At 64.3% G+C, this 25,327-nt stretch overlaps 1 protein-coding gene across 3 annotated transcripts in view; it reads right to left on the bottom strand.

Moving 5' to 3' along the window:
• Positions 1–543: 543 nt before the first annotated feature.
• The window catches only part of SULF2 (sulfatase 2), an 89,531-nt gene continuing 64,747 nt past the window's right edge, over positions 544–25,327 (bottom strand). For 2 of the 3 annotated variants that reach the window (XM_051844953.2, XM_051844952.2), the window contains exons 5-21: positions 22,928–23,097; positions 18,958–19,108; positions 17,104–17,279; positions 14,822–14,950; positions 13,100–13,156; positions 12,608–12,737; positions 11,052–11,256; positions 7,601–7,829; positions 7,394–7,490; positions 6,939–7,033; positions 6,144–6,203; positions 5,643–5,809; positions 5,372–5,514; positions 3,669–3,792; positions 2,414–2,447; positions 2,190–2,243; positions 544–1,428 (exon numbers count right to left, since the gene is read on the bottom strand). In XM_051844953.2, the coding sequence (XP_051700913.2) occupies positions 1,398–1,428; positions 2,190–2,243; positions 2,414–2,447; positions 3,669–3,792; positions 5,372–5,514; positions 5,643–5,809; positions 6,144–6,203; positions 6,939–7,033; positions 7,394–7,490; positions 7,601–7,829; positions 11,052–11,256; positions 12,608–12,737; positions 13,100–13,156; positions 14,822–14,950; positions 17,104–17,279; positions 18,958–19,108; positions 22,928–23,097 (2,052 nt within the window). In that variant the 3' untranslated portion in view covers positions 544–1,397. The remainder of the gene's footprint in view (positions 1,429–2,189; positions 2,244–2,413; positions 2,448–3,668; positions 3,793–5,371; positions 5,515–5,642; positions 5,810–6,143; positions 6,204–6,938; positions 7,034–7,393; positions 7,491–7,600; positions 7,830–11,051; positions 11,257–12,607; positions 12,738–13,099; positions 13,157–14,821; positions 14,951–17,103; positions 17,280–18,957; positions 19,109–22,927; positions 23,098–25,327) is intronic. The other variant, XM_070051727.1, reaches the window with a different exon arrangement.

Below are 25,327 nucleotides of genomic sequence, written 5' to 3'. Positions count from 1 at the left end.
CCTAAGAGCTTTTTGCCTTTTTTTTTTTAAATCCCAGTTGGATTGAGGGTAAAAGAGAAGGTTAGGGAGGCCTATTTAAGATAATGGTAGCAACTTCTAAAGTTAAAACAAAAACCAGGGAGCCTTTGAGCCACGCCCAGCCTTGGCCATTTGTAGAGTGAATGGGTCGATGGGGTTCACGCACACCCCACCCCCAGCTTCTGCAGGAAGCCTGGGCCGTCTGTGGCGCCGCAAGGCAGAGAGGGAACCGTTTTCCAGAACGGGAGGACCTGGGATCCTCTCTGTCCGTTGTGGAGCGCCGTCAGCGGGTGCTGGCTGCCGCCTGCCACATACACAGGTTGGCTAAGGGGGCGAACTGCTGGCAGCTGGAGTAACGTGAGGCGCCCTGTGAGGCTGCCTGCCGTCTGCTACCTTTTAGTCATTGATTTGCAACCACCTGCTCCCCCTTAAAAGTTCTGTAAACCTACCGCATCTCCTTGCAAACCAGGCGCTCACTGTTGTAGCTTGGATTCTTTAACAAACACAGCAGAAAACTCCTGAGAATTAACAAAACAAGTGTTTCTTATAACTGCTGGTCATCAGCCGGGGCTTTGAACATTGTATGACAATACTCAGCTACAAAAATTCTTTACAAAACGATCTCTAAAATGTGGGACATACATACTTCATTGCTTTTCAGTACCTGAAAACACAGTTCGGGGATGGGTGACGGGGCGGGGGACGGGGTGTGGGCAGCAACGAACGGCCACAACGACGAGGGTTTCTTTGACACTGGCCACAGGGCGTTTATTGGCGCGCCACTCTTGAACACGGGGGGTTCTGCGGGTCAGTCCCCGAACGGTCCCGTGTGGGTTACAGGGCGAGAGTCACGTATGTACAGGGAAGGCAGCCGGCCAGGACGATCGTGCTCGGTCCGTGTCGCCTGTCTTGTGCCACTGACTCACGGTCTCACTGTGTGCTGTCGCAGCACCTGCCAGCTGCCCCTGCCGGTTTCTCAGTTCCTTCTTTGTGATGAATCAAAAGAATACGAGGATTTAAAACAGAGTCGTTTTCCCCCTATGATTTAAAAAAAAAAAAATTCCAGTGACTTTCACCCGTGGGGGAAATTTCCAAGAAAATCTCTGTTCTTCCCCTCGCGAGCCTCTCGAGGGTTAGTGGTGACTTCTGATCCGAGACGCATCCTGTGCGGCTGGCGAGGCAGAAGCAGGGGCGCAGGTGGGCTTCCTGAAGCTCTGCTCCCGCCGCTCATCCTCCGGAGGTCGCCGCGGTCCCCGAAAGCAGGCTGTTTCTCGGGCTGCCCGGCCCACAGCACAGGCTCCTGGAAGTCACGCACGGCCTCTGCCCACCGGGCACTCAGGCGGGGCCTCTGGGTTTCGCAGGTCCATCGCCGTTGCGTCTTAGCCTTCCCAGCCTTCCCACAGCTGCCCCCTGTGGAACAAAACATGCTCCTCTTAGCGGGACGAGGCTCCGTCCCACAGCCAAGGAAGCCGGCTGCTGGCATCTGGTTCTAGGGCCCTGGGAAGGCACGCTCGGGCTGGCAGAGGCGGTGGTTAAGATCTGGGCAGAACAAGGGCCGAGGGACGGAAACGTGAGCGAGGCACCAGAGCAACGCCTGGGAAAGCCACGTGGCTACAGATGCACACCCAGCGGTCCCACGTGACAGCTCACCCACACGGCTATGTCAGCGTTGTTGCCAGTGCTAATGAACTCTCTCTCCTACCTGCATTTTTAACTTTCTCAGTGATTTTAGGAGGTCTGGTGAGTTGTACCTCCTTCCTGCCGGGACCCAGCCAGCTGCTGGGGATCAGAGGTGACCAGGTGACCTTGGTGGCCACGGAGCCCCTGCTGGCCGCTAGTGGCACTGCAGTGGGTGTGTCGGTCCGGCCTCTTGGGAGCCTTTAATGAGGTTGCCATAGTGCTAAGGATGTGGACCAGCCACAGCCTCCCAAGATGTTGGCCGCTGTAATTCTGAAAATCTTCTCCACCTCTTACGGAACAGCTCAAGTTCAGCGGCAGTGGTCACTGAAAACACGGGATGTAGTTCACGTGTGTTATCTTCCAGGCCGGCTCACTGCTCCCCTCAGTGTGGGCACAGCACTGGTAACGGGAAGCGGCCTGCACCCAGGAAGGCCTTGGCAGAGCGAAGCCAGGCAGCCCCCAGCCCTGCCTGAAGCAGCCCCTGGACTCACAGCGACTTGGAGGACGGCCTCTTCATCTCCGGCCACTTGCGACGCTGGAACTGCCTGCGTTTCAAGTGTCAGAAGGAAAATGAACGTTAAGCACTACCGAGAAAGTCATCCCCAAAGAACCACACGGAGAAGGTATCTCAGTGACCCCCCCATCCCTGGTGGGGCCCCTCCAGGACACACTGAGGGCGGGGCCTCCCTGGGGCGTGAATGACAAAACTGAGTACCTGTACTGTTCATAGCTGCCGCCATCTTTGAGTCCTAAATGTGGGACAAATGAACAAAATAGGAACAGAGTTTAGGGCAGAAGTGGTATAAGGAGGACAAACCATAACCGTTCAGTAAACGAAACCCCCACCCCAGAAAGCGGCGGCCCCGTTCAGAGGGCAGTGGTGGGACTGCGAGGCCTCCCCGTAGATCGCCCGTGGGCCAGTGTGGCTGGGTCAGGTCCAGGCCCCTGAGCCCCTCACTCGGCACAGACCTCTGTCCCGGCAGGGCAGCCACACTGGCACGAACACCTGTGCCACAGAGCATGGCAGGCAGCAGGAGACCCCCGGGTCTGGACCCTCGGGAAGGCTTCCTGAGGACTGTGGGGGGTCAAGTGCCCAGGCTTTGGAGTCTGCCAGCCGGTTCACTGTCCTTGTCCACTAAGTGAAGGTCACGGTGATCTCAGAGGGCTGCCGTGGGGCTCCCCCGCGACGGCACACACAGCGCTCAGCACTGGGGTAGCGATGAATTCGTGCCTCTGATCACAACGGGCCTCTCCTGAGCGGCCTGGACGGGGAGGAGTCCCCAGACCGCCCTCTGTGCTTCGCTGAGGCTGGTAAGAACAACTTCCTGCTTTGTTTGTGCGCTGAAAATACCCAGTCGGCATCCTAGACTCTGTCTCCTAAAACCCAGGCGTCAACCGTGCCTCCCAGCTCCCGGGGCGGCGGTGCCCCCGTCACTGTGTCCTCCCTACAGTCCTGACCCCGGGCCTGGGCCCAGACCCGCCCTGGCTTCCTGATGGACCTGAATGCAGCCTCCAGGACGCCCCCTCCCCTGAGCCGGCCCCACCCCCTCACACTCTGACGCCCCGGGACGCCAGACCCCGCGTTTCTCTGGAGGCGGCTGCTGCCTGCTCTTCAGAACTGGGCTTGGCCGTCACTTCCTGGAGGCCCCCCCCCCCACGCCCTCCCGACATCACTCCGGTCCCAGGGAGGCTGAAGTGTCCCGGTGGACATGCGCTCCACGCGAGTCCCGGGAGTGCGGGCGCCGCTCTGCTCCCCGTAGCCAGTGTGTGCCGGGCTCGCGCGGCAGTGCCTCCTGGTTGACTGAGTAGGCGACCGGACCACAGGAAGAGGAGGAGCGGAGCGGGGGGTCCGGGTTTCCCGTGGAGGCGTCCCCAGCCAGCGTCTCGGGAGGCCAACTCCGCTGCGTGCCCCGGGCGGGGGCCTCCCTCACCCAGGGGCCTCGGCCCGCCTCCCCGGGGCCCCCGCTCACCCAGGTCCATGTTCCGAGTCCGGGGGTTGCACTGCTTGTGCCCCTTGCAGCTCCTCAGCTCCATGAGCTGCACGTGGAGCTGGTTGAGGACGTCCCTGTCCAGGGTGTTCACCGCGTTCATCAGCTGATAGGGAAGAGGTCGGCGGTCAACAAAATGAGTGCAGGGACCCCCCCCCACCCCCCGCAGCAGGGCTCCTGGCGGGCTGGGGGAAGGTGACATCTCGGCCTCTAGAGCCACCCGGTCCTCTCCTTGGGGGCGGCAATTCCTGGGACAGCACCAGCAGGTCAAGCCTCCCTGTGACGCCGGCGTGCCCCAAGCACTGCTCCACTTCCCATCCGGCTCCTGCTAATGCGCCTGGGAAGGCGGCCGCAGGGGGCCCGAGTGCTGGCCCCTGCCACCCACGCGGGAGACCTGGATGGGGTGAAACGGTGAACGGAAGACCTAACTCTGCCTTTCGAATGAATGAATAAATGAATCTCTTCAAAACCAGACAAGCCCCATCTGTGACTTCGTGTGGAACTTCAGGGCACTGGCCAGGAAACTTCCGAAGCTTGGAAAGGCGCCCTGCCGAGCCTCGGCTGTCCGCAGCCTTTCCCCACAGTCCTCTGCTCCTCGGGAGCGGAGAGCAGCCGTTGGGCGAAAGGACCGGTGAGCGGCCCGGGCCTTGCCCAGGCTGGGAGCGCCGGGCGAGCGACAGGCCACCCCTTTTGGTAGGACGGGGTGACCCCGCGTACACAAGGCAGGCAGGTGTGGCACCCAAAGCACGGAGACCCTGACATTAAAAAGCACATTTCCCGGAGAACAGTTCTCAGGCTTGGGGCTGGCGTGGCACACAGCAGCTTAAGCTGCCCCTCGTGCTGGTCCCATTCCTGGCCCTCCCTGCCAACGTGCCTGGGAAGGCAACGGATGATGACACAAGGGATTGGGTCCCTGCTGCCCACGTGGGAGACCTGGACCTGGCTGCTGGAGCCATGTGGGAAGTGAACTAGCAGATGGAAGATGTCTTCTCTCTCCAGCCCTTGACACTCTGCCTTTATTATTTACTTATTTGAAAGAGTTACACAGAGAGAGGAGGAGAGGAAGAGAGAGGTCTTCCATCCGCTGGTTCACTCCCTAATTGACCGCAACAGTTGGAGCTGCGCTGGTCTGAAGCCAGGAGCCAGGAGCTTCTTCCAGGTCTCCCATGCAGGTGCAGGGGCCCAAGGACTTGGGCCACCCTCTACTGCTTTCCCAGGCCATAGCAGAGAGCTGGATGGGAAGTGGAGCAGCTGGGACTTGAACTGGCGCCCATATGGGATGCCGGCACTGCAGGCGGCAGCCTTACCTGCTATGCTATAGCGCCGGCCCCAACATTCTGCCTTTAAATACATAAATCAATCTGTTTTAAAATGTCGGGCTTTTCTTTACAAGTTGAAGCCTGGACAGTTCCAAGGCCACACAACAGAACAGCTGGAACTCATAGTAACTGCCCCTCCTACACGCTCCTCACTCCCCGCTAGCAGGTGCACCGTGGACCCGGGCCACTTCCGCCCTGCCTCGATGGCTTACTCCTGGAATTCTCGGTGGCTTCCTCACTCACTCTTCTCGCCTCAGGGACCCAGTGGATCGGAAGAGTCTGCCGCCGCTGAGCAGGGTGGGGGCCCTGCCCGGTGCTGCCCGCATTCCCCACCCTCTGGTTACGTCCAGCCGGGGCTGTGCGCACCTGGTAGGGGTCTGTGTTGAGGTCAAAGTACTCGAGGAAGCCGGTGGCGAATTCGCAGAAGAGGAAGTTGTGGGTCTCGTTGATCGTCCTCATGCACCAGTACGTGTTGTTGTTGGCGCTGGTGCAGGCACAGAAGGGCCCCACTGCCGAGGGGAACAGAAGAGCCTGGCTGCCCGCCCACGGCCGCCAGGAGCGGCCCGGGGCAGCGGCCCCCGAGAGACCTACGGGGTCTGCTAAGGCCCTCCCACGCCGGGGCGGGGCCCGTGCTCACGCGTCCAGAGCGGGGCCGTCTGCCAGTGCTGGTTGTCGTGCGTGAAGCACGTGAGGCCGGGCATGCTGCACGTGTCGTTGTTCTGCAGCCGCTTCAGCAGCTTGCGCAGCTTCTTCTTCCGCTTCTGCTCCCGCAGCAGCCACACCTTGTCCTCCTGCAGGCCCTTCCTGCGGCACGCGGGGGCCCCGGTGAGGCCGCGGCAGGCCCGCCCTCCCCGAGGGCCGCTCACTGCTGCTCAAGGCCCAGCTGGCTCTCCTGGGTGCCCGTGGCCTGCCTTAGCCCCCGAGGGGAGGTGTGGAGGGCTCCCGGGACCCTGCTCTCGCCCATCCCTTCCCTTCCTGAGACTGGTGCGGTGCTGCTCCAGCACCTTGCCACAAGGGGGCGCCCAAGACCGGCCCGAGGTCTCTGTCCACAGCAGAGTCAGACTTCAAGGAAAAGCCGGGGCCTGGCTCCTCTGTGTCTGGCTCACGGAGGGCAGCAGTGTCTCCTGGCGGCTCTCACCTGAAAGGGTGCAGGCTGGAGCCCTTGTGCTTGAGGCGGCCACTGTGCTGGCTGTGGAAGCTGGAACAGACCCCAGCCCAGGCCTCAGCCCCTGCAGGGCCAGTGTGGCTCCTGGGGCCCCTAGGCTGCTGCCCCACCCGGTCCCACCCCCTGCCTCTCTCCCCTCCCCTCTCCCCCCGGTTGGCAGTGTGTGGGGGGGTGCCACACTCCCCAGGACAGCCGCCTCTGCCAAGTTCAAGCCAGGTGGCCCTGGTAGAAGACCTCAGGCCAGGGCAGGTGTGGCTCAGGGGCGTCCCCTCCACCCACCCACCCCATGCGTGCCAAGGGTGAAACTGGGTTGCGCAGGCTTTTCTGGGACTGCGGTTATGCTGTGCGGTCCAGGAGCCACGGCCACACGTGGCCACGCCAGTGTGGGAGAACAGAGACTTCTAGCAAACACTCCCCCCCACCCCCCAGCACGGAAGCAGCCCAGTCCCAACGACTCAGGTTCTGCGGGCAGAGCCGCTCTGGAGTTGAGTCCTTTGGGGACCCCGGAGTCCTGTGGGCAGTTTCCGAAAGGGCGGTCGGGGCAGGCGCTGGGAGCCAGCTACACAGCCCACACCCGTCTCCCGTGGGCGCTGCGGCAATCTAGGTGCTGGCCTGGCTGCCTGGGGGCGGTCCTGTGGGCCCAGCTGGCTAAGGGCTGTTACCTTGAGTGGAGAAGACTGGGCGGAAAAATAACACCAGGGGGCGCCGTGTCCCCAGGGGCGGTCCTGTGGGACAGCCAGGGCGCGCAGGGGCCCTGCGACCCCTCACCTGGGTTTCTGGCAGTCGCATTCCTCCGGCCGCTTCTTCTTCAGGTGGCCTCGGACCTCCCGGAGGTTCTTAATCTTATTCTGCAGGGTTTCGATCTGGGGGGGGGAGGGGTGGCCTTAGAACCCTGCCAGGCAGGCACAGCCCCTTGCTGGCTCCTGGCCCCGCAGTGGCAGCAGCAGCCTGCGTTCCCCAGCCCTGGGGTGCACCTGCCATCGTGGGCGCCAAGGCCACCGCCGTGGCTGCTCCTGCCGAACGAAGCCCCCTCCCCTCCAGCCAGGCTCCGGCGAAGGAACGGGGCTCTTCTTCCTGGCCCACCGAGGCTTCCACTGCCCCCGCCAGGCTTACGCAAAGGCAAGCCACAGCACAGACATCTCGCCAGGCTGCCGGGGCGCTGGCACTCGGGCCGCCCTCGGGTTGAGGGTTCTGTAGGGGTCTCCCCACCCCGCCTCGCTCACCTCGTGGTCAATGTGCAGCTTGTGGTCTTTCCACGCCTGCAGGGACCTGTACAGGTCCAGGTCACACTGGACTGTGTCGTTCTCTAGGATGTAGCACCTGCTCGAGAGAGGGGACACGTGTGGTGTCCAGGGGCCCAAGAGGTGCGGGTAGCCTGTGCCAGTATCCGCCGTGCCCGCCTCGTCCCCGGCCTCTGCCTGGACACTCACCGATGTGTCACTTTAATGGGGTTGGGGGCTGAGAAGTCTGGGAGGCCTCCAGTGCCACTGAAGTCCCCAGCGTCCTTGTCATCTTGCTCCTCAGGGGCCCCCGGCCAGTGCCTCTTGGTGAGGTTGCGGGGCTGGGAGGCGCTCGCGGGGCCCAGGTGGTACACCTTACCGCCCACGATGACGGGCACGGAGCGGATGGAGCGACTGCGTACGTAGCTGGCCTTGTACTCTGGGGGGGTAGAGGGGGAGCCAGGTTGGGGGGGCTGGTCTCCCCAGGAAGGCCCTCAGCCACAGGCTCAGGGTCATCTGAGACTTGAGGACCAGCTAGGGCGTGATCCTGTGTGTGTTGGCCCAGCAGTTAGGGTGCCCGCACCTCACGTCTGAGGGCCTGGGTTCAAATCCAAGGTCCAGTTTCCTGCTAATGTGCACCGTGGGGGCAGCTGCTGGTGGCTCAAGAGGTTGGGCCCCTGCTACCCACAGGGAGACCTGACCTGGCTCCCGGCTCCCAGCTCTGCCCCTCTGGCTCTCACGGGCATTTGGGGAGTGAGCCAGCAGGTGGAAATCAATCAATCACTCTCTCTCTCTCTCTCTCTCTGTAACTCTGCCTTTCAAATAAATAAGGAAATCTCTTAAAAAATATTTCATCAAGTCTCTGGATTTTTTAAAGGGGTGGTGGTGGGGCTGGTCACATAGGCCCCTGCAGCTCCTGAGAACGGGGCAGCCGTCCAGAGGCCCAGGGCCGTGCAGGGTCCGGACAGGCAGAGGCCCCCACAGGGGCTGGGTCTGCCCCTCTTCCCTGCTGTACACCTCTGCCACCTTCCCGTTGAAGCCCATACCCCTCAGGGGGCGGCCGCCAGTTACCGGCCCAGGCTTCTGCTGGGTCCCAGATGACCACTAGAGGGCGACCGAGGAGGACGGCCTGGGGCCTGCAGAGGTGCGCCCTCGCCCAGGCGAGTCAGGCTCTAGGGGCAGGTGCCCAGCCTCCAGGGCCCAGCCTTCTCCTCGGCCTCCTCTCCTGTGCTCCTCCGGGTCCTCTGCTCTCACTCGGTGCAGGGATTGGCCGCTTCACCTCTTCCCACCCTGCTGACCCCCAGGGGTCCCCAGCCGATGGCTGCCACCTGTGTGGGCAGACACGGTTCCCGAGGAACCCGTGGCACAGTGGAGACAAAGGCCCCACCCACACAGCCGCGACCTCCTCAGGCCCTGGACGGAGCTCTGCCCACCCCACCATGCCCCTTGCCTGGCCCACAGCCATGATCCTGGCTCTGTCCATTGTGCCCCCCCCCAAGGGTTTCCCAGCTCCCGGAAGCCCCTTCCTGCCGCACAGATGGGGCGCAGAGGGGACAGGACTCACAGCCCAGCGGCCAGCGGACTGGGTGCGAAGCCTGACCAGTGTGAGCACGGGCAGTCGGGGTCAGTTCCGATGGCTGTGTTCCCGCGTGACAGGGCTCAGGCCTGAGACAAACGGGCGACTGCTCAGCGCCAGGTGGAAGAGCCAGCGGCAGCTAGTGCTGCCGGGGCCGGGGACTTGGCAGTCGGGACATCCTCGCCCAAGGTGACCGCCTGTGTGTCTGTGACCATCTGTGTGTCCTGCAGGAAGTGACACCTGCTGGCAACTTGCCTCCATCCTGTCTCGTCCATGAGCTCAGGTCAGCGTCTGTCTCATTCACCTTGGGGGGGGGGGGGCTCGGCATCTGGCACACAGTAGGGCTCCAGGAGGTGTTGGGAGAATAAAGACCATGAACCCCCACGGTGTGCACGGCCTCTGTCCGGGGCCACCTGGCTTCCCCAGGGTGCGCACGGCCTCTGTCCCGGGCCGCCTGGCTTCCCCAGGGTGCGCACGGCCTCTGTCCCGGGCCGCCTGGCTTCCCCAGGGTGCGCACGGCCTCTGTCCGGGGCCGCCTGGCTTCCCCAGGGTGCGCACGGCCTCTGTCCCGGGCCGCCTGGCTTCCCCAGGGTGCGCACGGCCTCTGTCCCGGGCCGCCTGGCTTCCCCAGGGTGCGCACGGCCTCTGTCCGGGGCCGCCTGGCTTCCCCAGGGTGCGCACGGCCTCTGTCCCGGGCCGCCTGGCTTCCCCACGGTGTGCATGGCCTCTGTCCCGGGCCACCTGGCTTCCCCACACCGCTGCAGGGCCCCAGGGTGTCATGGCGGCCAGGGCGTGAGAGGCTGCCCTCTAGGGCCCCTTGACCCTGCACTGCTGATGCCAGGGGCTGTCCTGTGCCTCATGTGACCCGGCAGCACCCCCGTCATACACAACTGTGACGCTGCCAAGCACCCCGGGGTGGGCTCCCCCGCTGGGCTGAGCAGGAGGGAGAGACAGGGAGCATCTTGGGCGGAGTCCCTGGATGGGGTTCCTCACAGGTGGCTCCTGCCCTACTCACAGGGCTGCTGCTGGGGCTGGGGTGTAGCAGGTTAAGAATCTGCCTGTGGTGCCAGTTCGAGACCTGGCTGCTCCTGGGAAAGCAGTAGAAAATGGCTCAAGTCCTTGGGCCCCTGCACCCACATGGGAGACCTGGAAGAAGCTCCTGGCTTCCGATGGGCGCAGCTCTGGCCATTGTGGCCAGCGGACAGAAGACCTCTCACTCCCCCGGAACCAGCAGGGTTTCCTGTTTTGACTTCAGCTGGGAACGTGTGCAGAGCAATTGAGGGCAGAGCAAAGGGCTGAGTGTGCAGCGTGGGGCTGAGTGTGAACTTGGGCAGTCGCTGGCTTTGCAGACTCGGAGTCCTGGGAACATACGGGCCACAGCCGCACACGCTGCCAACTCCGCTTCAAGTCTCACCCAGAGCCCGACCACCTCCTCCACCTCACGGCCACGCCCGCAACACGCGGCTCCTCCCCACTCACCTCCTGCCTGCGCCCTGGTCCCCGCCAGCCTCCGCTCTGAACACACACACCTGACCCTCGTCTTTTTTTGTTTTTTTTTTTTTTGACAGGCAGAGTGGACAGTGAGAGAGAGAGACAGAGAGAAAGGTCTTCCTTTTCCATTGGTTCACCCTCCAATGGCCGCCGCGGCTGGCGCACTGCGGCCAGCGCACCGCGCTGATCCGATGGCAGGAGCCAGGTGCTTCTCCTGGTCTCCCATGGGGTGCAGGGCCCAAGCACCTGGGCCATCCTCCACTGCACTCCCTGGCCACAGCAGAGGGCTGGCCTGGAAGAGGGACAACCGGGACAGAATCCGGCGACCCGACCAGGACTAGAACCTGGTGTGCCGGCGCCGCTAGGCGGAGGATTAGCCTAGTGAGCTGTGGCGCCGGCCCTGACCCTCGCCTTGAGCCGAACGCCCACCACACTCCTCCTGCACAGGTGACCCCGCTGCTCCTCCCGCGCCCCACGCCACCCGAGGCCCCTGTGTCCTTTCCACTGGGCGGCTGGCGAGGGGTCCAGCTCCTAGGATGCTGCGTGCCCCGGGGCAGCCTTCGGTCCCCCCCCCCCCAGGGCCGCCACACTTACTCTTCTTGAAGAGCCTTCTGCGGCGGCCGGCCAGGCTGAGCTTGTAGTCGCGGGCGCCGTCGCAGGTGCAGGCCTCGCCGCCCCGCGCGTAGTACTTGGGCACGAGGTTGGAGACGGCCCCGCCGCCCCCGCCGCCGGACCGCACCGGGCCCTTGCATTTGTGCAGCTTCAGCTTCCCCGTGGCGTCCTCCACGCACTGCCACTTCTGCGGGACACGGCTCGCTCAGCTCCCCCGCACCGCCTGGCCCAGCACGCCCTCCCCACGCATGGCCACTTCTGCGGGACACGGCTCGCTCAGCTCCCCCGCACCGCCTGGCCCAGCACGCCCTCCCCACGCACGGCCACTTCTGCGGGACATGGCTCACTCAGCTCCCCCGCACCACCTGGCCCAGGCGCGTGCCCTCCCCACGCACGGCCACTTCTGCGGGACACGGCTCACTCAGCTCCCCCGCACCGCCTGGCCCAGGCACGCGCGCTCCCCACCGTCCCTCTGCCTGCCCCGGTGGGAGCCACCATCACCCCGGCGAGACGGCTACAGCCCCCGGCCTGCGTCCATCTGCCCCAGGAATCCTCACACACACAGCAGCTGGGGGACCACGTCACCCCTACTTACTGCCCTCCGACGCCTCCCGCCACCCTCCACGGCAGCCCCGAGCTTCCAGTCCCCATCCTGGGGCCCTGCACAGCCCCCGCCTGCTCCCTGGGCCACGTCTCCTGCCCTCGCTCATCCTCGGCCCTGTAATCTCTCTCCCCACATCCCAAGCATGCGCTGCTGCCTCAGGACCCTTGCACTCTCTTCTGTCTGCAGGACTTCTGCTCCAGCTCTGCCTGCAGCTGGAGGCCTCTCACCCCTCAGGTCTCCGCTCCAGTGTCACCTCTTCCAGGAGGCCTTCCCTGACCACCTTGTCTAAAACCCCCCTCCCCACCTTACCAGGCCCAGATAAACAGGTGCAGTTGAATGCATGCACACCAACTCAAGGCCCTGGGTCAGGAGGGTAACAGGAGCAGTGATGGACTCGCTCCTGTATCGACCCCGCGCTCGGCCCGGCGGCGCCCCTCTCCCCTCCTGTCCACCCGCTCCAGCCACGGGGGCCTGCTGTGTGCTCTGCTCCCTTGTGCTGCCCAGGGAGGGGGCCCCGACTCATCGCCTACAGCTCAGGCCACCCTGTGGGGCAGCCGCTGTCCCAGGCCACACCGCGGGGAGCAGGCGCCGGGCAGCCGGGTTCCCTGCTTGTCCAGCGCCCCTTGCGGCCAGCGCTTTGGCACTGGGAGCTCGGCGCAGGCCGGCTGAGCCTCGCTGTCTGTCTGTCCTGCTCTGCACAGTGGCGCCCTTGCACCCATGGCCCCGCCCTCGTTACAAGGCACTGCCCCTCCCGCCGGCCTCAGCAAAGCCTTGTCCGGGAGCCCCCTGCCTGCAAAAGCGACCACAGGACAAGGCCAGGGACCTCTGCAGTGGCTGCTGGCCTCCTGGGCAGGACGGGCGCTGGAGTCCAGCGGGCGAAGGCCACACCGCGGGGGCCCCGGGCAGGGCGTGGAGGGGCCGCGCCGAGCCTCACCTGCCCCAGCTGCTCGCACGCCGTCTGGTACTCGGCCCGCTGGCACAGGTCCTGCACGCGCTGGTACCTGGGCAGGAAGTTCTGCTCCTGGGCGTCCACCTTGTCGCTGTCCCGCTTGTGCAGCAGCTTGCTGTGGGGCAGGAGCAGGAGGCAGGGGCTGGCCTGGGAGCCCCGGGGCCGTGCACCCGCCCACGGGCACCCGGCGCCGGTTCATCCTCGCCGGGGCGGGGTGGGGGGCAGCAGGTGCAGCCGGACCACAGCTCTGGCTCTCAAGCGACTTGAGAGACTGCAGTTCCAGAGGGCCCTCCCCCATGGCACGCGGCGGCTGTAAGTTAGAAACCAGCCTGGACAAACCACGTGGCCTCCAGACATGGACTCCGCCCCCTGCACAGGGACAGCACGTGGGCTTCCCTCCCGGCTGGGGCTCAGGACACGGCGGCCTCGTCCTTGCCGACACCCCGGAAACGGGGGCACCACGGGCCCGGCACTCACCCCCTCTCCACCAGGAAGGAGTCCCGCCAGACCCTCATCTTCTTCTTCAAGTGGAACCTGGGAAAAAGCCCACGGGCAGCTTCTTAGCCCTGTGGGGGCCTGCACGCTGCCCACCCCCTTCCTTGCGGAGGCACTGGACTCCCACGCAGCTCCAAGCGGCTGTGCCCGTTGTCTCTGCGCCTGCAGCAAGGACACGGGGTCCCCGCGAGTCCACACCATGTGTGTGGCTGTCTGGACTTCCGGTCAATGGCCCTGCCCTCCGGGGGCCCTCTCCCCTTGACCCCTGCCCCGTGTCCTTCACGCAGGGCCATGCCATCGCTGCCACCCCCGGCCTTGCAGCGGGAGGGGACTGGCAGGGTGAGAGAGATGCTGCTTCCGTCCTGAACCCAGGGCTCCTGGGGTACTGGCTCCCAAGCTGGCGCCCCCCCCCAACCCATGGGCCTCATGGTAGGGGCGGGAGAGGCTGCCCCCTACCGCAGGTGCACAGAATCTGCCCTCGGGGAGGCCACACAGGGAGGGCTTGGCCGCAGGAGACGCAGGCCAGGGGCCACACAGCGCCTTGAAGCCAGAACCTGGGAGCAGTTACAGCGCTGGCCACCAGATGCTGCTGTGGCCATACCAGTGGCTGTGTCCCCATCTTCCCTGTCCCGGCCTGACTCAGCCACCTGCCCACCTGCTGTTTTTGTCACCATCCCTGTTCCCATGGCACCCCCTGGCTTGAAAGCCACACCCACGCCTGCTGTGAGACAGCAGCAGGTTTCTCACCCTCTCTGGGACTCCCAGTTCCAAATGCTTAGAACGGGCACCCTAGGGTGCATCTGGCACAGCTTGGGACGCCGCGTGGCGTTGCAGATCCCCTGGGCTCGAGTCCCAGGTCTGCTCCCGACGCCAGCTTCCTGCTCACGCGCACCCCGGGAGGCAGCAGGGGACGGCCCAAGTACTTGGGTCCCTGCCAACCACACGGGAGACCCAGATGGAGTTCCCGGCTCCTGGCTTTGGAAGGGAACCCAGTACATGGGAGTGTGTGCTTTTTTACTTGAAAGGCAAAGTGAGAGAGAGAGAGACACACACACACACACACGCACATGCACACACATAAAAAAAGAGGTGTTTCATCTGCTGGCTCCCTCCCCAGATGGCAGCAATGGCCAGGGATGCGCCAGGCTGAAGCCAGGAGTCCGGAACTCAAAACGGGTCTCCCACACAGGTGGCAGGGGCTCCAGTCCACGGGCATCCTCCACTGCTTTGCTAGGCGCATTAGCAGGGATTGGAGGTGGGACTGGATCCGGGCTCTCGTGGGCTGCAGGCGCCGCAGGCAGCAGCTCACCGGGCTGTGCCACCACCGGCCCCTGTGCCTTCAAATCACTGAAATTAAATAAAAACCGGGGATGCTAAGAACGCCCACCTCACTGGGAACCAGCGAGAACCAAAATGCGCCGCCCCTCGAGCAGGAACTGCTGCCAGCGTAGGACTGTGCCCTACGCTTGAAGGACACACTGGGGCCGGCCGCCACGTTTCCTGCTGTTGCTGCTGCTATTATTTCAAGTTTTGCAAACTTGAGCTCCGAGAGGCCCCTCGACCGCACACGGGAAGGCGGGACCTGGAGAGCGGCACCCATCGTTTTCATGGTGGGGCGGTGCTGGGGGTGAGGGGTGCAAGAGCCCCCGGGCCCAGGCAGCGGGACCCTGAGCTCCCACGGGTGGGGGCCCTACTGCCCCTCACCGGTTCCCTGGCCGCTCCGTGTCCAGCAGTTTGAGGATGGACTTCCCGTCCATGTCCGCGGGGATGTCCAGCCCTGCGATGTCCAAGATGGTGGGGGCCAGGTCGATGTTGAGGACGATGTGGGGGTTCCTGGGGAGGCAGAACAGTGGAGACTCAGCTCCCTGCGCGGTGGTGGCGGGGGCGGAGCCCTGCCTGGGAGAGGAGAGACGGCTCCAGGAGACACCTGCCGTCACCTCCACCTTCGGCAGCTCCGCTTGCTCGGTGCCCGCGTTCAGCAGAGCCCCAGCCTGCTGCTGGCGTGCCCTCCCCGTCTCCACGCTGACCACAGGCCGCCCCCAACCCTGACCCACAGACACAGACCCTCCCTGGGCCTCTGAGGCCATCGCTGGCCACCCTGCTGTTCCTACCCAGGCAGGGCCCAGTCCAGCCTCAGCCCTCCATCCATGCTGGTCTGTGTCTGGAACATTCTCCCCATGTCCCTCATCCACTAGGCCCGTGACAGGCTCCAAGTGGCCCCCGGGAGCACCCTCCCCGCCCCGCCACCGAGACCACACTTTCGTGAGCGTGGGCCAGGGCTGGCCTTGTAGCAAACAAGAAGACGAGGGTGGCGTGGGCCGCTGCCTCTGTGCCACACCGCCCTCGTCGCTATCCCCTCCTGCTGGCTTTGCAGAAGCCACCATGACCCCACCCCAGCAGGGACAGGCCGGCTGCGTGCGTGCGTGTGTCAAGTTCCTGTCTGCACTTGACCCGCCCTTGCCCAGCCGAGGCGCAAGGGGAGATCGCAGCCTGAGCAGCTGCGCCCCACACAGAGCCACCTGCTTCCTGAGTGGCCACTCGTCCCCTGGCACGGACACGCCCTCCAGGCTCATCCCGACGCCTCCCAGCCTGCCCTGTATCTGGCCGGCTGTCGACACGGTCCACACGGCAGGAAGCCGCCGCTGCACGCCCAGCAGGTGCAGCTGGGAACACACAGTAGGGCCTCGGTAAATATCAGGGAAGAGCTGTCACCGCCTGCCACGCTCCTGCCTCCTGTTTCCACCTGCTGCTCTCCCAGCGTGGGGGCAGCGGCTCCGGGGCTGCGCCTAGCACAGGGTCATGGGCCCCACGCTTGAAGGACACACTCGGCCCTGCAGCACGAGGGGCTGGGCCTGGGTCGCGGGGTTTCAGTCACCTGTGACCCAGCCGGTGCCCGAGAATGTCCGGGGGCCGAGTGTGCCAGAGGCCAGGGGCAGGTGCTGCACCCGAGGGGACTCTGAGGCCACGTCGCCCAGGGTGAGGGAGCTGGGGACCCCTGAGGGAGGGGCGCGGCTGAGCTGACTGCAGCCTGTGGGGAAAGAGGCCACGCCCCTGCCCTGCTCCCCCCCGGGCTAGGTGGGACGGCCAGCACCACGCCTGGCCCTGCGGCACCAGCCTCTAACCCCGGAGGAACTGCCCCGTCCCACTCAGATCTCAGCCTGGTCACACGGGGGTTTCGATCACCCTGGCCACTGTGAGGGGTTCGGGGCTTCTGCTCAAACCACTGCCTGTTTTCCAGGCTGGACGGCTGGAAGTGGGAGCTGCAACCGGCCTGGGAAGGAAGCAGGACTGAGAGATGGGGACCAAGACTTTCCTGATGGCGTCGTGTGACTGCTGGATCCAGCCACGCCTGAAGCCACAGCTAGGGTTGGCCTTTTCAGTTACTTGAGCAACTTCCATCTATCTGGGTTGAGGGTCACTTCTGCCTGTGACCCACGGAGTCCCGGCTGACAGATGCCCTGTGTCTGTAACGCCCCTGACATTAGCGCCCTCTTTCTCTCCTCCACGTTGGGGGTGGGCTTGGGTCCTAGGCACCAGTTTGCTGCCAGCAGGTGTCCTGTCCAAGGTTAGCTCAAGGGCAATGGCGGCTGAAGGCTGCGGCCCACATGGTCCCCGAGCAAGGACGGGCAGGGAGCCAGCTCAGCTGATGTCAGCTGATAACCCTGGCCCAGGCCCAGGTCTGAGTTCCGCCCTGACAATCGGCAGACCCCGCGACTGCCAAGCCCAGAACGGAAATCCAAGTGCCCTTTGTACCCCTGGGCGAGACGCGCACACGCCCCAGCTGCCTGGGCTTGGCCGGCCGCCCACACGCGTGCAGGTGTGCAGCCACTGCCGGCCCAGGCTGCCCCGCGGAGCGCTACTGCACACGCCGGAGTCCACCCCAGGGAATGCCGGCTCCTACACCGGCCCCGGGGCCCAGCGCCGGAATCGCCTCTGCCCAGGCTGCGGCTCAGGCTGCAGACGCCGAGCGGGGCCCCCGCACTTACAGAGAGCCGGCCTCCACGTTGGGGCCCCGCACGTAGAACGGGACCCTGATGTCAAACTCGTAGGGCATGGACTTGCCCTTCACCAGGCCGAACTGGCCGATGTGGTAGCCGTGGTCGGCGGTGTAGACGAGGTAGGTGTTGTCCAGCTCGCCCGTCTCCACAAGCATGTTGTAGATCTGTGACACAGGCAGTGGGTGAGGGTGCGGGGGGCCTCCTGGCACAGACCCGGGCCTGCGACCCCTCCCCCCGCTGCAGGCCTCCCCCCAGGCCACTTCCTGTCCCCTCCCACATGGCTCTTTGCAGCAGTCCTCGCCAGTGTCACCAGCACTGGCTTCTGCTGTGCAGCTTGTCTGCCCCCGAGAGGGGAGGGAAGTCCCTCGGGGTGGGATTTTGCTCCCTGCCCGTGGCCCCTGGTCGGTGGCACCCGACACGTGCTGTCCAACGAAGACGAAGCTCAACTGTGGCAGACTTTTATCGTCTCACTTTGAGAGCGAGCGAGAGACAGAAACGAGACAGAGAGACAGACAGGTGGATCTCCCATCCGTCAGTTTGCTCCCCAAATGCCCACAGGAATCAGGGCTGGGCCAGGCTGGGTCTCCCACAAAGGTGGCAGGGACTCACGCACTAGAGCCAAGCCCTGCTGCTCCCGGGGTGCCCACGAGTGAGCTGGCATCAGGAGCAGGGAGGGGCGCTGTACATGGGATGTGGGTGCCCAGCCACTGGGGCGTGTGACCCAGGGCACAGCCTCGACCCGGGGGACGTCGGTCCCTGCGCTGCCCAGGGTTTGCGAGCCAGCACTGCGCCGTCCCTGTGGCTGCCGTGAGCACGCGACACGCAGCTGGTGTGTGGGAGAGCTGACGTTTTGATTTTGTTGAATTTAATCATCGCCATGGATAACGCAGTGGGATCTGCATCCAGGCGATAGAATACTATTCTGCCGTAAAAAGGAATGAACGTTACCACCGGCCCCGCCCTGCGAGAGCCGTGCAGACGTCAGGCTGGGTGACAGCAGCGTCACACGGGCCTCACGGCGCGCGACTCGTTTGTGTGAAACACCCAGGCCCTCTGGGGGCGGGTGATCTGGGGGGGCGACGGTTTCTTCTGGGGTAATGGGAAATGTTATGGTTATGGCTGGTGAGGGCTGCACCTGCCTCCGAGTGGAAACCACTCAGTCGCACACTTTAACGGGTGAATCGTAGGGTGTGCAAATTAGACCTCAATAAAGCTGTTAAAAAAACCATCTGTGGGGGCAGGCACCTGGGCAAGCAGTTAAGACGCTGCTTGGGCCGCCCCGTCCCACGCGGGAGCTCCTCACGCCAGCTTCCTGCGTAGCCTGGGACACGGCGGGCGGCGGCTCGGGCACTTGGGTCCCTGCCACCCACGTGGGAGACCCGGATGGAGTCCGGGCTCCCGGCTGCAGCCCCGTCTCAGCCCTGGCGGTTGTGGGTGTTTGCGGAGTGAACCGGCAGATGGGAACCTGCTGCCTATCAAGTAAAAATTTGAGAAAATGCACGTGACAAAGCCCAAAATGGGGCCGCACGTCGCTATGATATTGGGTGGCATAGACCTGGAATTAGAGCTCCGAGCGGGCCGGGGTTTTGCTTGGATTGCTCTCAAGTCTAGACATGGCCCGGCGGGCGCTGCCTCCGCGTCTGTTCACCCCCAGCTGATGACGATCAGGAAAGCCCCCCAAGGGGGGGGCAGGGAACGTGGGGTCCCGGGGGGCAGGGAGCGTGGAGTCCCTGGGGGCAGGGAGCGTGGGGCCCGGGGGCAGGGAGCGTGGAGTCCCTGGGGGCAGGGAACATGGGGCCCGGGGGGCAGGGAGCGTGGGGCCCTGGGGCAGGAGGCGCCTACCGTCTCCATGGAGTCGTCCACAGACATGAGGGTCTGCAGGCGCTTGCGCTGTAGCACGTTGGTGAACTGCATGTGGATCGGCTTCATGGGCCCTGTGTAGCGCATGATCCAGTGCTTGTCTGGGTTGGGGGCATAGTTGTAGCTTGGCGTGCTGGGGAGACACACACGGGAGGGTCAGGGTGCGGGTGCGGGTGCGGGCAGGGGCCAGAGCCAGGGCCCGCCTTCAGAGAGCAGCTGTCCACAGCGAGGGGTACACGAGAGGCCTGGGGCACGGATGACCTGACCCCGGGCCCTTTGACCCCTCTCTGGGACTCACTCAGATTCTCCTCCGAAGGGGAGAGGCTCAAGTTCAGAGTCGCCCACCGCCCTGGCACTGGGCAACCGCCACGGCGGTTACGGTGGGCTACGGAGCGTGCTTTGGCAGCAGACTTTGGTTAAACGTGAACTTCACCTGCACATCAAGCAGCTCACGCGTGTGGGCAGAACCCCGAGGGCAGCCCCCAGTGCGTGCTCGCGCCATCATCGCGACCACTCTCCCAGTCACAGCTTAATCGCCCGCTCCCTGAAGCGGACACAGGGGTTCGAGAAGTCCAGGGACCCACCCTGGCTCTCGGTGAACGAGGGACGGAGCCTTGGGTTTGGTGACTGCCGTCAGGCCTGGGTCAGAGGGCTCCATTCTCCCCTTGACTCCGCCACAGTCCTGCCAGCCCTGGGCCCCGGGGCGGGGCGGTAACTTCCCAGGGGCAGAGCGGCGATCTGACGCCGGCGTGGCGACCTCATCACAGACACCTCCCGACACGCACTCGGGACCCGCCCGGCGTGCACATCACAGGTTCCCGGCAGAACCTTGGACTGAGACACACCTGCTGCGGGATGACGCAGCAGAAACACAGGTGTACCCAGGTCACGGCCTTGAACTTTCCAGATGATGCCGTAATGATCGCTAAACCAAGAGCACCCTCTGCCACACTGCCTGTGCGCGGCCTGGCTCTGAGCGACAGGGCAGAAGCCCCTGCTGAAGACCCCACCCAGTGGGGGGTCTCAGGAGCCTGGGCCCCGTGCCCCTCAGGCCTCCCTCCCTCCCATTCTTCCTTCCTTCCAGGCCGCACAGAAAATAAAGGTTGAGCTTGCACTGGCTGTGGACAAAGCTTTTCAAAATGAGTCTTATAGGGGCGGGGCGGGGTGGACAGGAGGGCACAGGGCGGACAGGAGAGCGCGGGGTGGACAGGCCTTGTTGGCGAGGGCTAAGTTCTTCCTGCTGTCCCCCACGGCAGGACGGCAGTGAAACCGAACCCCCGTGACGTGAAGCAGGACCCAGCCTCCTGCCTGTCCCCCTCAGCCCAGGGCGTCCTTGCCCGGCCTTTAGCTAGGGGAATTCCCTGGTTCCGGGGGGCGATCCAGCTGGCCCTCCAAGGGGTCGTTTGCTTCTCTGATAGATACGAACCCTGATGGCCAGTGCTGTCCTGGGGTGCTTGGTGTCGGGGAATCCCAGGGCCGGGCATGCGGTCCCCAGACCACCTGGAGCCCCCAGGGTCACCACTAATTCCCGACAGAGCCGACCCATCACAGGAAGCACCCCTGCCCACCCGGGGACACGGACGTGAGCTGATCCCGCGCCTCTCAGTCCCAACCTCTGCTCCTAAGAACCCTCGCCCCTCGCTCTCGGGCGGCCTGGGAGGAGGGTGGGACTGCCTGGCTCCCTGCTCCACGCTTTGCAGTCAACACCACCTCCCCGTGCGTGCGCAGCAGGCGAGCGGACCCGGGGTGGGGGTTCCGTAGTGACGCCTCTGCTGAGGCTGGGGCGCTCGGCAACAGGAGCAGCCTCTCAGATCTCCCCCAAGGTTCCTGTGCCGCTCCGGGCAGACGCAGTCGCTGTGCAAGGCGGGAGCTGAGCCACGGCCTCCAGACTCGGCAGTGCCCTGCCGCCTCCCGCTGCTAATTCTTCCCGGGCCCCGCTGCCGCTGCCTTCGGCTGCCTTCGATTTTCAGGATCACCGCCCTCCCCCACACCGGCTTTGCCAAGCCCACCTCCCCCTGGTGAGGTGGGGGTTGCACAGCGCAGCACATGGTGTGGGCCAAGTGCTCCTGCAGGCCCAGGGGCCCGGGGTCCAGGGTGCAATGTTTAGCGAGGACCCCTGAACCTCTGAGGAGGAGGCTGGCACCTGCTCCGGAGCCAGCGAGGGTGGTCTGCAGCCTTTCCCGGACAGGCTCCTGCAGCGGGATTCTGAGGCCAAAGGACGCTGGGTCCAGCGGGACAGAGGCCGTCCCCTCCCCCAGGACCAGAGAGGCCCCTGAGCCTCCAGGCAGATGCCACAGCGAGAACGCAGCTCCAGGGCCGAGGGGCCGAGTGCGTGAGTACGTGAGGCGTGAGTGCACCCGTGAGTGCCCGTGAGTGCGTCTGCGTGTGCTTGCATGTGTTCACGTGTGCTCACATGAGCGTGTCTGGGTGCCCGTGTGCGGAGGGGAAGGTGATGGGGCCCTGGGGTCAGGAGTGGAGTGGCCGCGGGTGGTCCCAGCCGCCTGTCAGAGTGCACAGGTCTTCCCCCATGTGGGGCACAGGGCGGGCTTGCGGGGGTGAGGACGCGCACCCCCGGGCTCCTCTTCCCCGCCTCGCGCTCAGCCTGAAGCAGCCCAGCTGTAGGTGAGCGTCCGGGCCACGAGCTCGGCACAGCGGGGACAGCGCTTTCCACGCCCTGCGAAGCCACAGGTGGACTCAACTCCCGCCCATCCTCCACTTCCGCAATTTTCCTTTCAAAGGGAAGATAAGGCCCCTGGTGGAAGCCCTGGCCAGCCCCGGGGCTGCTGGGCGCAGGAGAGGGGTGGGGGAGCGAGCAGGTGCTGCCCCACCCGCACCACCCTGGGGCGGGCACCTGGGGGAGGGGCTGGCCTGGGGGGCCAGCGGGGAGCCTTGCCCTGCAGCCCCGCGCCTGGACCATGGTTCATCATCTTCTGTCACAGCCTCAGCCCCACAGACCAGGGAGCAGGAGGTTAACGCGCGGCCTCCGCCTCCCCCGACCCTGCCAGGAGGTAATTACAGCCGCGGTGAGCAGGGCACTGCGTCCTGACGGTGATGAATATTAAACGCCCTGAATATTCAGGCAGACTCCACACTGCCCTGTCCTTGTCGCCCAGGAATGTCACAGAAGGGCTGTGCTGCGTCCCTGCTAAGCCGGAGGTGGCTGGAGGCCCAGGAAAGCGAGAGAACTTTCCAGAAGGATGTGCCAGTGGGAGGTGAGGGAGGACCGGAGGGGCAGGCAAGGCAGGCAGATGAATGCGGGGCTGCACTTGAACCCTGGCTCTTCCACGGGGCAGTGGTGGGGAGGAGGGTCTCGGGTGAGTCCACTCACCTCTCAACGCCTCAGTTCTCTCGTCTATAAAATGGTAATTCCCCGGGGGACAGGCAGCCCCCACATGGCCCCCGCGGCCACCACTTCTCTCGCCCCAGGGCGTCCCTCCCACGTGAGCCCAATCTCCCTTCCGAGATTGGGCTACTAGACTGTGCTGTCCGTCTTGGTCCCTCTTTCTCTCTGCTGGTTCTGCAGGAAGCCGCTACCCCATCGTCTTGAGGACACTCAAGCAGCCCCAGGGAGAGGCCCGGGGGCAGGTGGCACTGCCGAGCCCCAGGGGACACCCTGATTGCAGCCTTGGGCTACCGACTCGGGGTTCCACAAGGCGCTCTTTGGGCCCCGGGTAGTGGATACTCCAAGGGGTCGCTGTGAGTCCCCTGGCGCAAAGCGAGGGCTGAGAAGTGCGGCGACCGGCTGGCAGCAGGCAAAGCACGCTCTCCGTCCCCAAGTGCGTGAAATCCACAGGCTCACGGAGGAAACCGTCCCGACCCCCCTCACAGCACCTGCGGCAGGAGGACGTGGGCCCCGAGTGCCAGCCTGGCACCTGCAGCGGGCAGAGCCATGTGAGCCGAAGCCACGGCTGGGGCCCGGCCAGACCCTCCCGCCCCGGGGGCCCAGGCTTACATGTGCTGGGACGCGTTGGGGAAGAGGCGGGAGTACTGCGGGGCTGAGTCCTCGGGGCCGTGTGGGGCCGCGTGGCTGATGACCATGAGCACGGGCCGGTGCGGGTACATCTTCTTGGATGTGCGGAAGAAGCTCACACTGTCGTTGGTGATGAGGTCCGTGAGGTAGTCCTGGGGGTGCAGGGAGAGAGGGTGGTGGGTGAGCGGCCAGCTTTCCTCCCAAGCACCCGCTACCTGCTGGGCGCCGTGGAGCAGTAAGGGCCACGGGACGGCACAGGGTGCTGGGCTCCATGGAGGAAAAGAAAGGGAGGGCGGGCAGGAGCAGCAACTTGACAGAGGCTACAGGGAGGGCTCATGCCAGGGCTGTCCTGTGTTCTCTGTGTCCGCCCACGACCGTGGGAAACAGGTATCGTGAGACTCCCTGTTGTCTAGAACAGACAATGGAGGAGCAGAGAGGTTAAGTGAATCGCCCTCCGTCACACAGCTCGGATCTCCTGAATGTGAGGTTTTCCCAAGGCTCTGGGCAGGGCAGGGCATCCCTGCATCCCTGCACCCCTGCAGGGGGCGGGAGCAGCCAAACTGAGACAGTCACGAGGTGTGCCAGACGAGCCACTACGAGAGGAGCCAGGAGCAACTGGGGCTGGGCCGGGCGGTCAGGGAGGGCTTCTCTGAGGAGGTGAGCTGAGACCTGATTGAGGAGAATGGCCTGGGCAAGGAAAGGTGGGCACCTCTGGGTCTCACCCTCGGGGGCCTGCGGGAATCTCCCGGGGGCTTCGCTGACGTCTGCGCCCAGGCTGAGGCTGCGACGTGGGCAGCGTGTGATGCTGCCCAGGGCTGAGAGTCACCGAAGAAGCGGCCGAGTTCCAGGGGCGGGCATTCGGCTGAGGGCTCAGCGCATCCGTCCCACGTCCCTTACGGGGCACCTGGCTTCGACACCTGTGTCTGCCTCCGGCCCCCAGCGTCCTGCTAATGCAGACCCGGGGAGGCAGCAGGTGACGGCCCGAGGAATTGGGTTGTTGCCACCCACGCGGGAGACCTCGACGAGTTCCCTGCTCCTGCCCGCGGCCCAGTCCACTTCCGCCCTGTGCGGGCACTGTGGAGGAGTCTGAATGGCGACCCTGTCCGGGGTGCACGCTCGCTCGCTGGTGCTCTCTGTGCCCCCCCCCCCCATTATTAGAGAAAGAGTTCTAGAGAGGAGAAAGAGCGGGTAGAAGGGCTCAGGAAGGCGTGAGCTCGCCGCGTGTGCTGGGACAGCGGGCAGGTGGCAACTGGCGCCTTGGAGGGAGGGACGACGCCAGCAGGTGAGACGCGGAGGTGACAGCAAAGTGTGCAGTGCGTCTCCCGAAAAGTGAGCGGCTTCCCTTTTGTTAAGAGATCATTAAAAAAGTTATTTGAAAGTCAAGAGTTACAGAATGAGAGAGACAGAGAGAGAGAGACACAGACAGACAGACAGACAGACAAATCTTCCATCCACTCATTCACTCCCCAGATGGCTGCAATGGCCAGGTGAGAGCTAGGAGCCAGGAGCTTCATCTGGGTCTCCCACGTGGGTGCAGGGGCCCAGCACTTGGGCCATTCTCTGCCGCTTTCCCAGGCACATTAGCAGGCAGCTGGCGGAGCAGCCAGGACACGAACCATATGGGATGCTGGAGTCGCAGGCAGCAGCTTTACCTGCCAGGCCACAGCGCTGGACCCCAGCAGGGGCTGACTCACACACTGGGTGAGAAGTTAGAAGAGTTAGAGCAAAAGTAAGTGCCCAGAAACCAGGGGCTTTTTTAAAAAAATTTTTATTTTAATTTTTTATTTTTTTTTTACAGGCAGAGTGGACAGTGAGAGAGAGAGTGAGAGAGAAAGGTCTTCCTTTTGCCGTTGGTTCACCCTCCAACAGCCACCGTGGCCAGTGTGCTGCGGTCGGCACATCGCGCTGATCCGATGGCAGGAGCCAGGTGCTTCTCCTGGTCTCCCATGGGGTGCAGGGGCCAAGCACCTGGGCCATCCTCCACTGCACTCCCGGGCCACAGCAGAGAGCTGGCCTGGAAGAGGGGCAACCGGGACAGACTCTGGCGCCCTGACCGGGACTAGAACCTGGTGTGCCGGCGCCGCTAGGTGGAGGATTAGCCTAGTGAGCCGCGGCGCCGGCCAAACTGGGAGCTTTAAAAGCTCAGCTAAGATGCTGAGATCTGCCTGAACTCTCCCTAACAGTGAATCTTCAGCTGCTGATCTGGCTTGAAGGCAAAACTTTCTTGAGATTCATCCTCTGATTTCTAGAGAGCAATTCACCCACAGCTGCTGCTTTCAGAAAGATAATTGGATAAAAATAAAGGTGGAGAAAGGGCTGGAGCTTCCACCTGAAGGGTGCCCCCACCTACACGTGCTACGCTGCGTTCACGTCTACACATAC

The sequence above is a fragment of the Oryctolagus cuniculus genome, chromosome 11, assembly GCF_964237555.1.
Source record: "Oryctolagus cuniculus chromosome 11, mOryCun1.1, whole genome shotgun sequence".
NCBI classification, from domain to species: domain Eukaryota; kingdom Metazoa; phylum Chordata; class Mammalia; order Lagomorpha; family Leporidae; genus Oryctolagus; species Oryctolagus cuniculus.
This window is presented reverse-complemented; position numbering and strand designations above follow the sequence as displayed.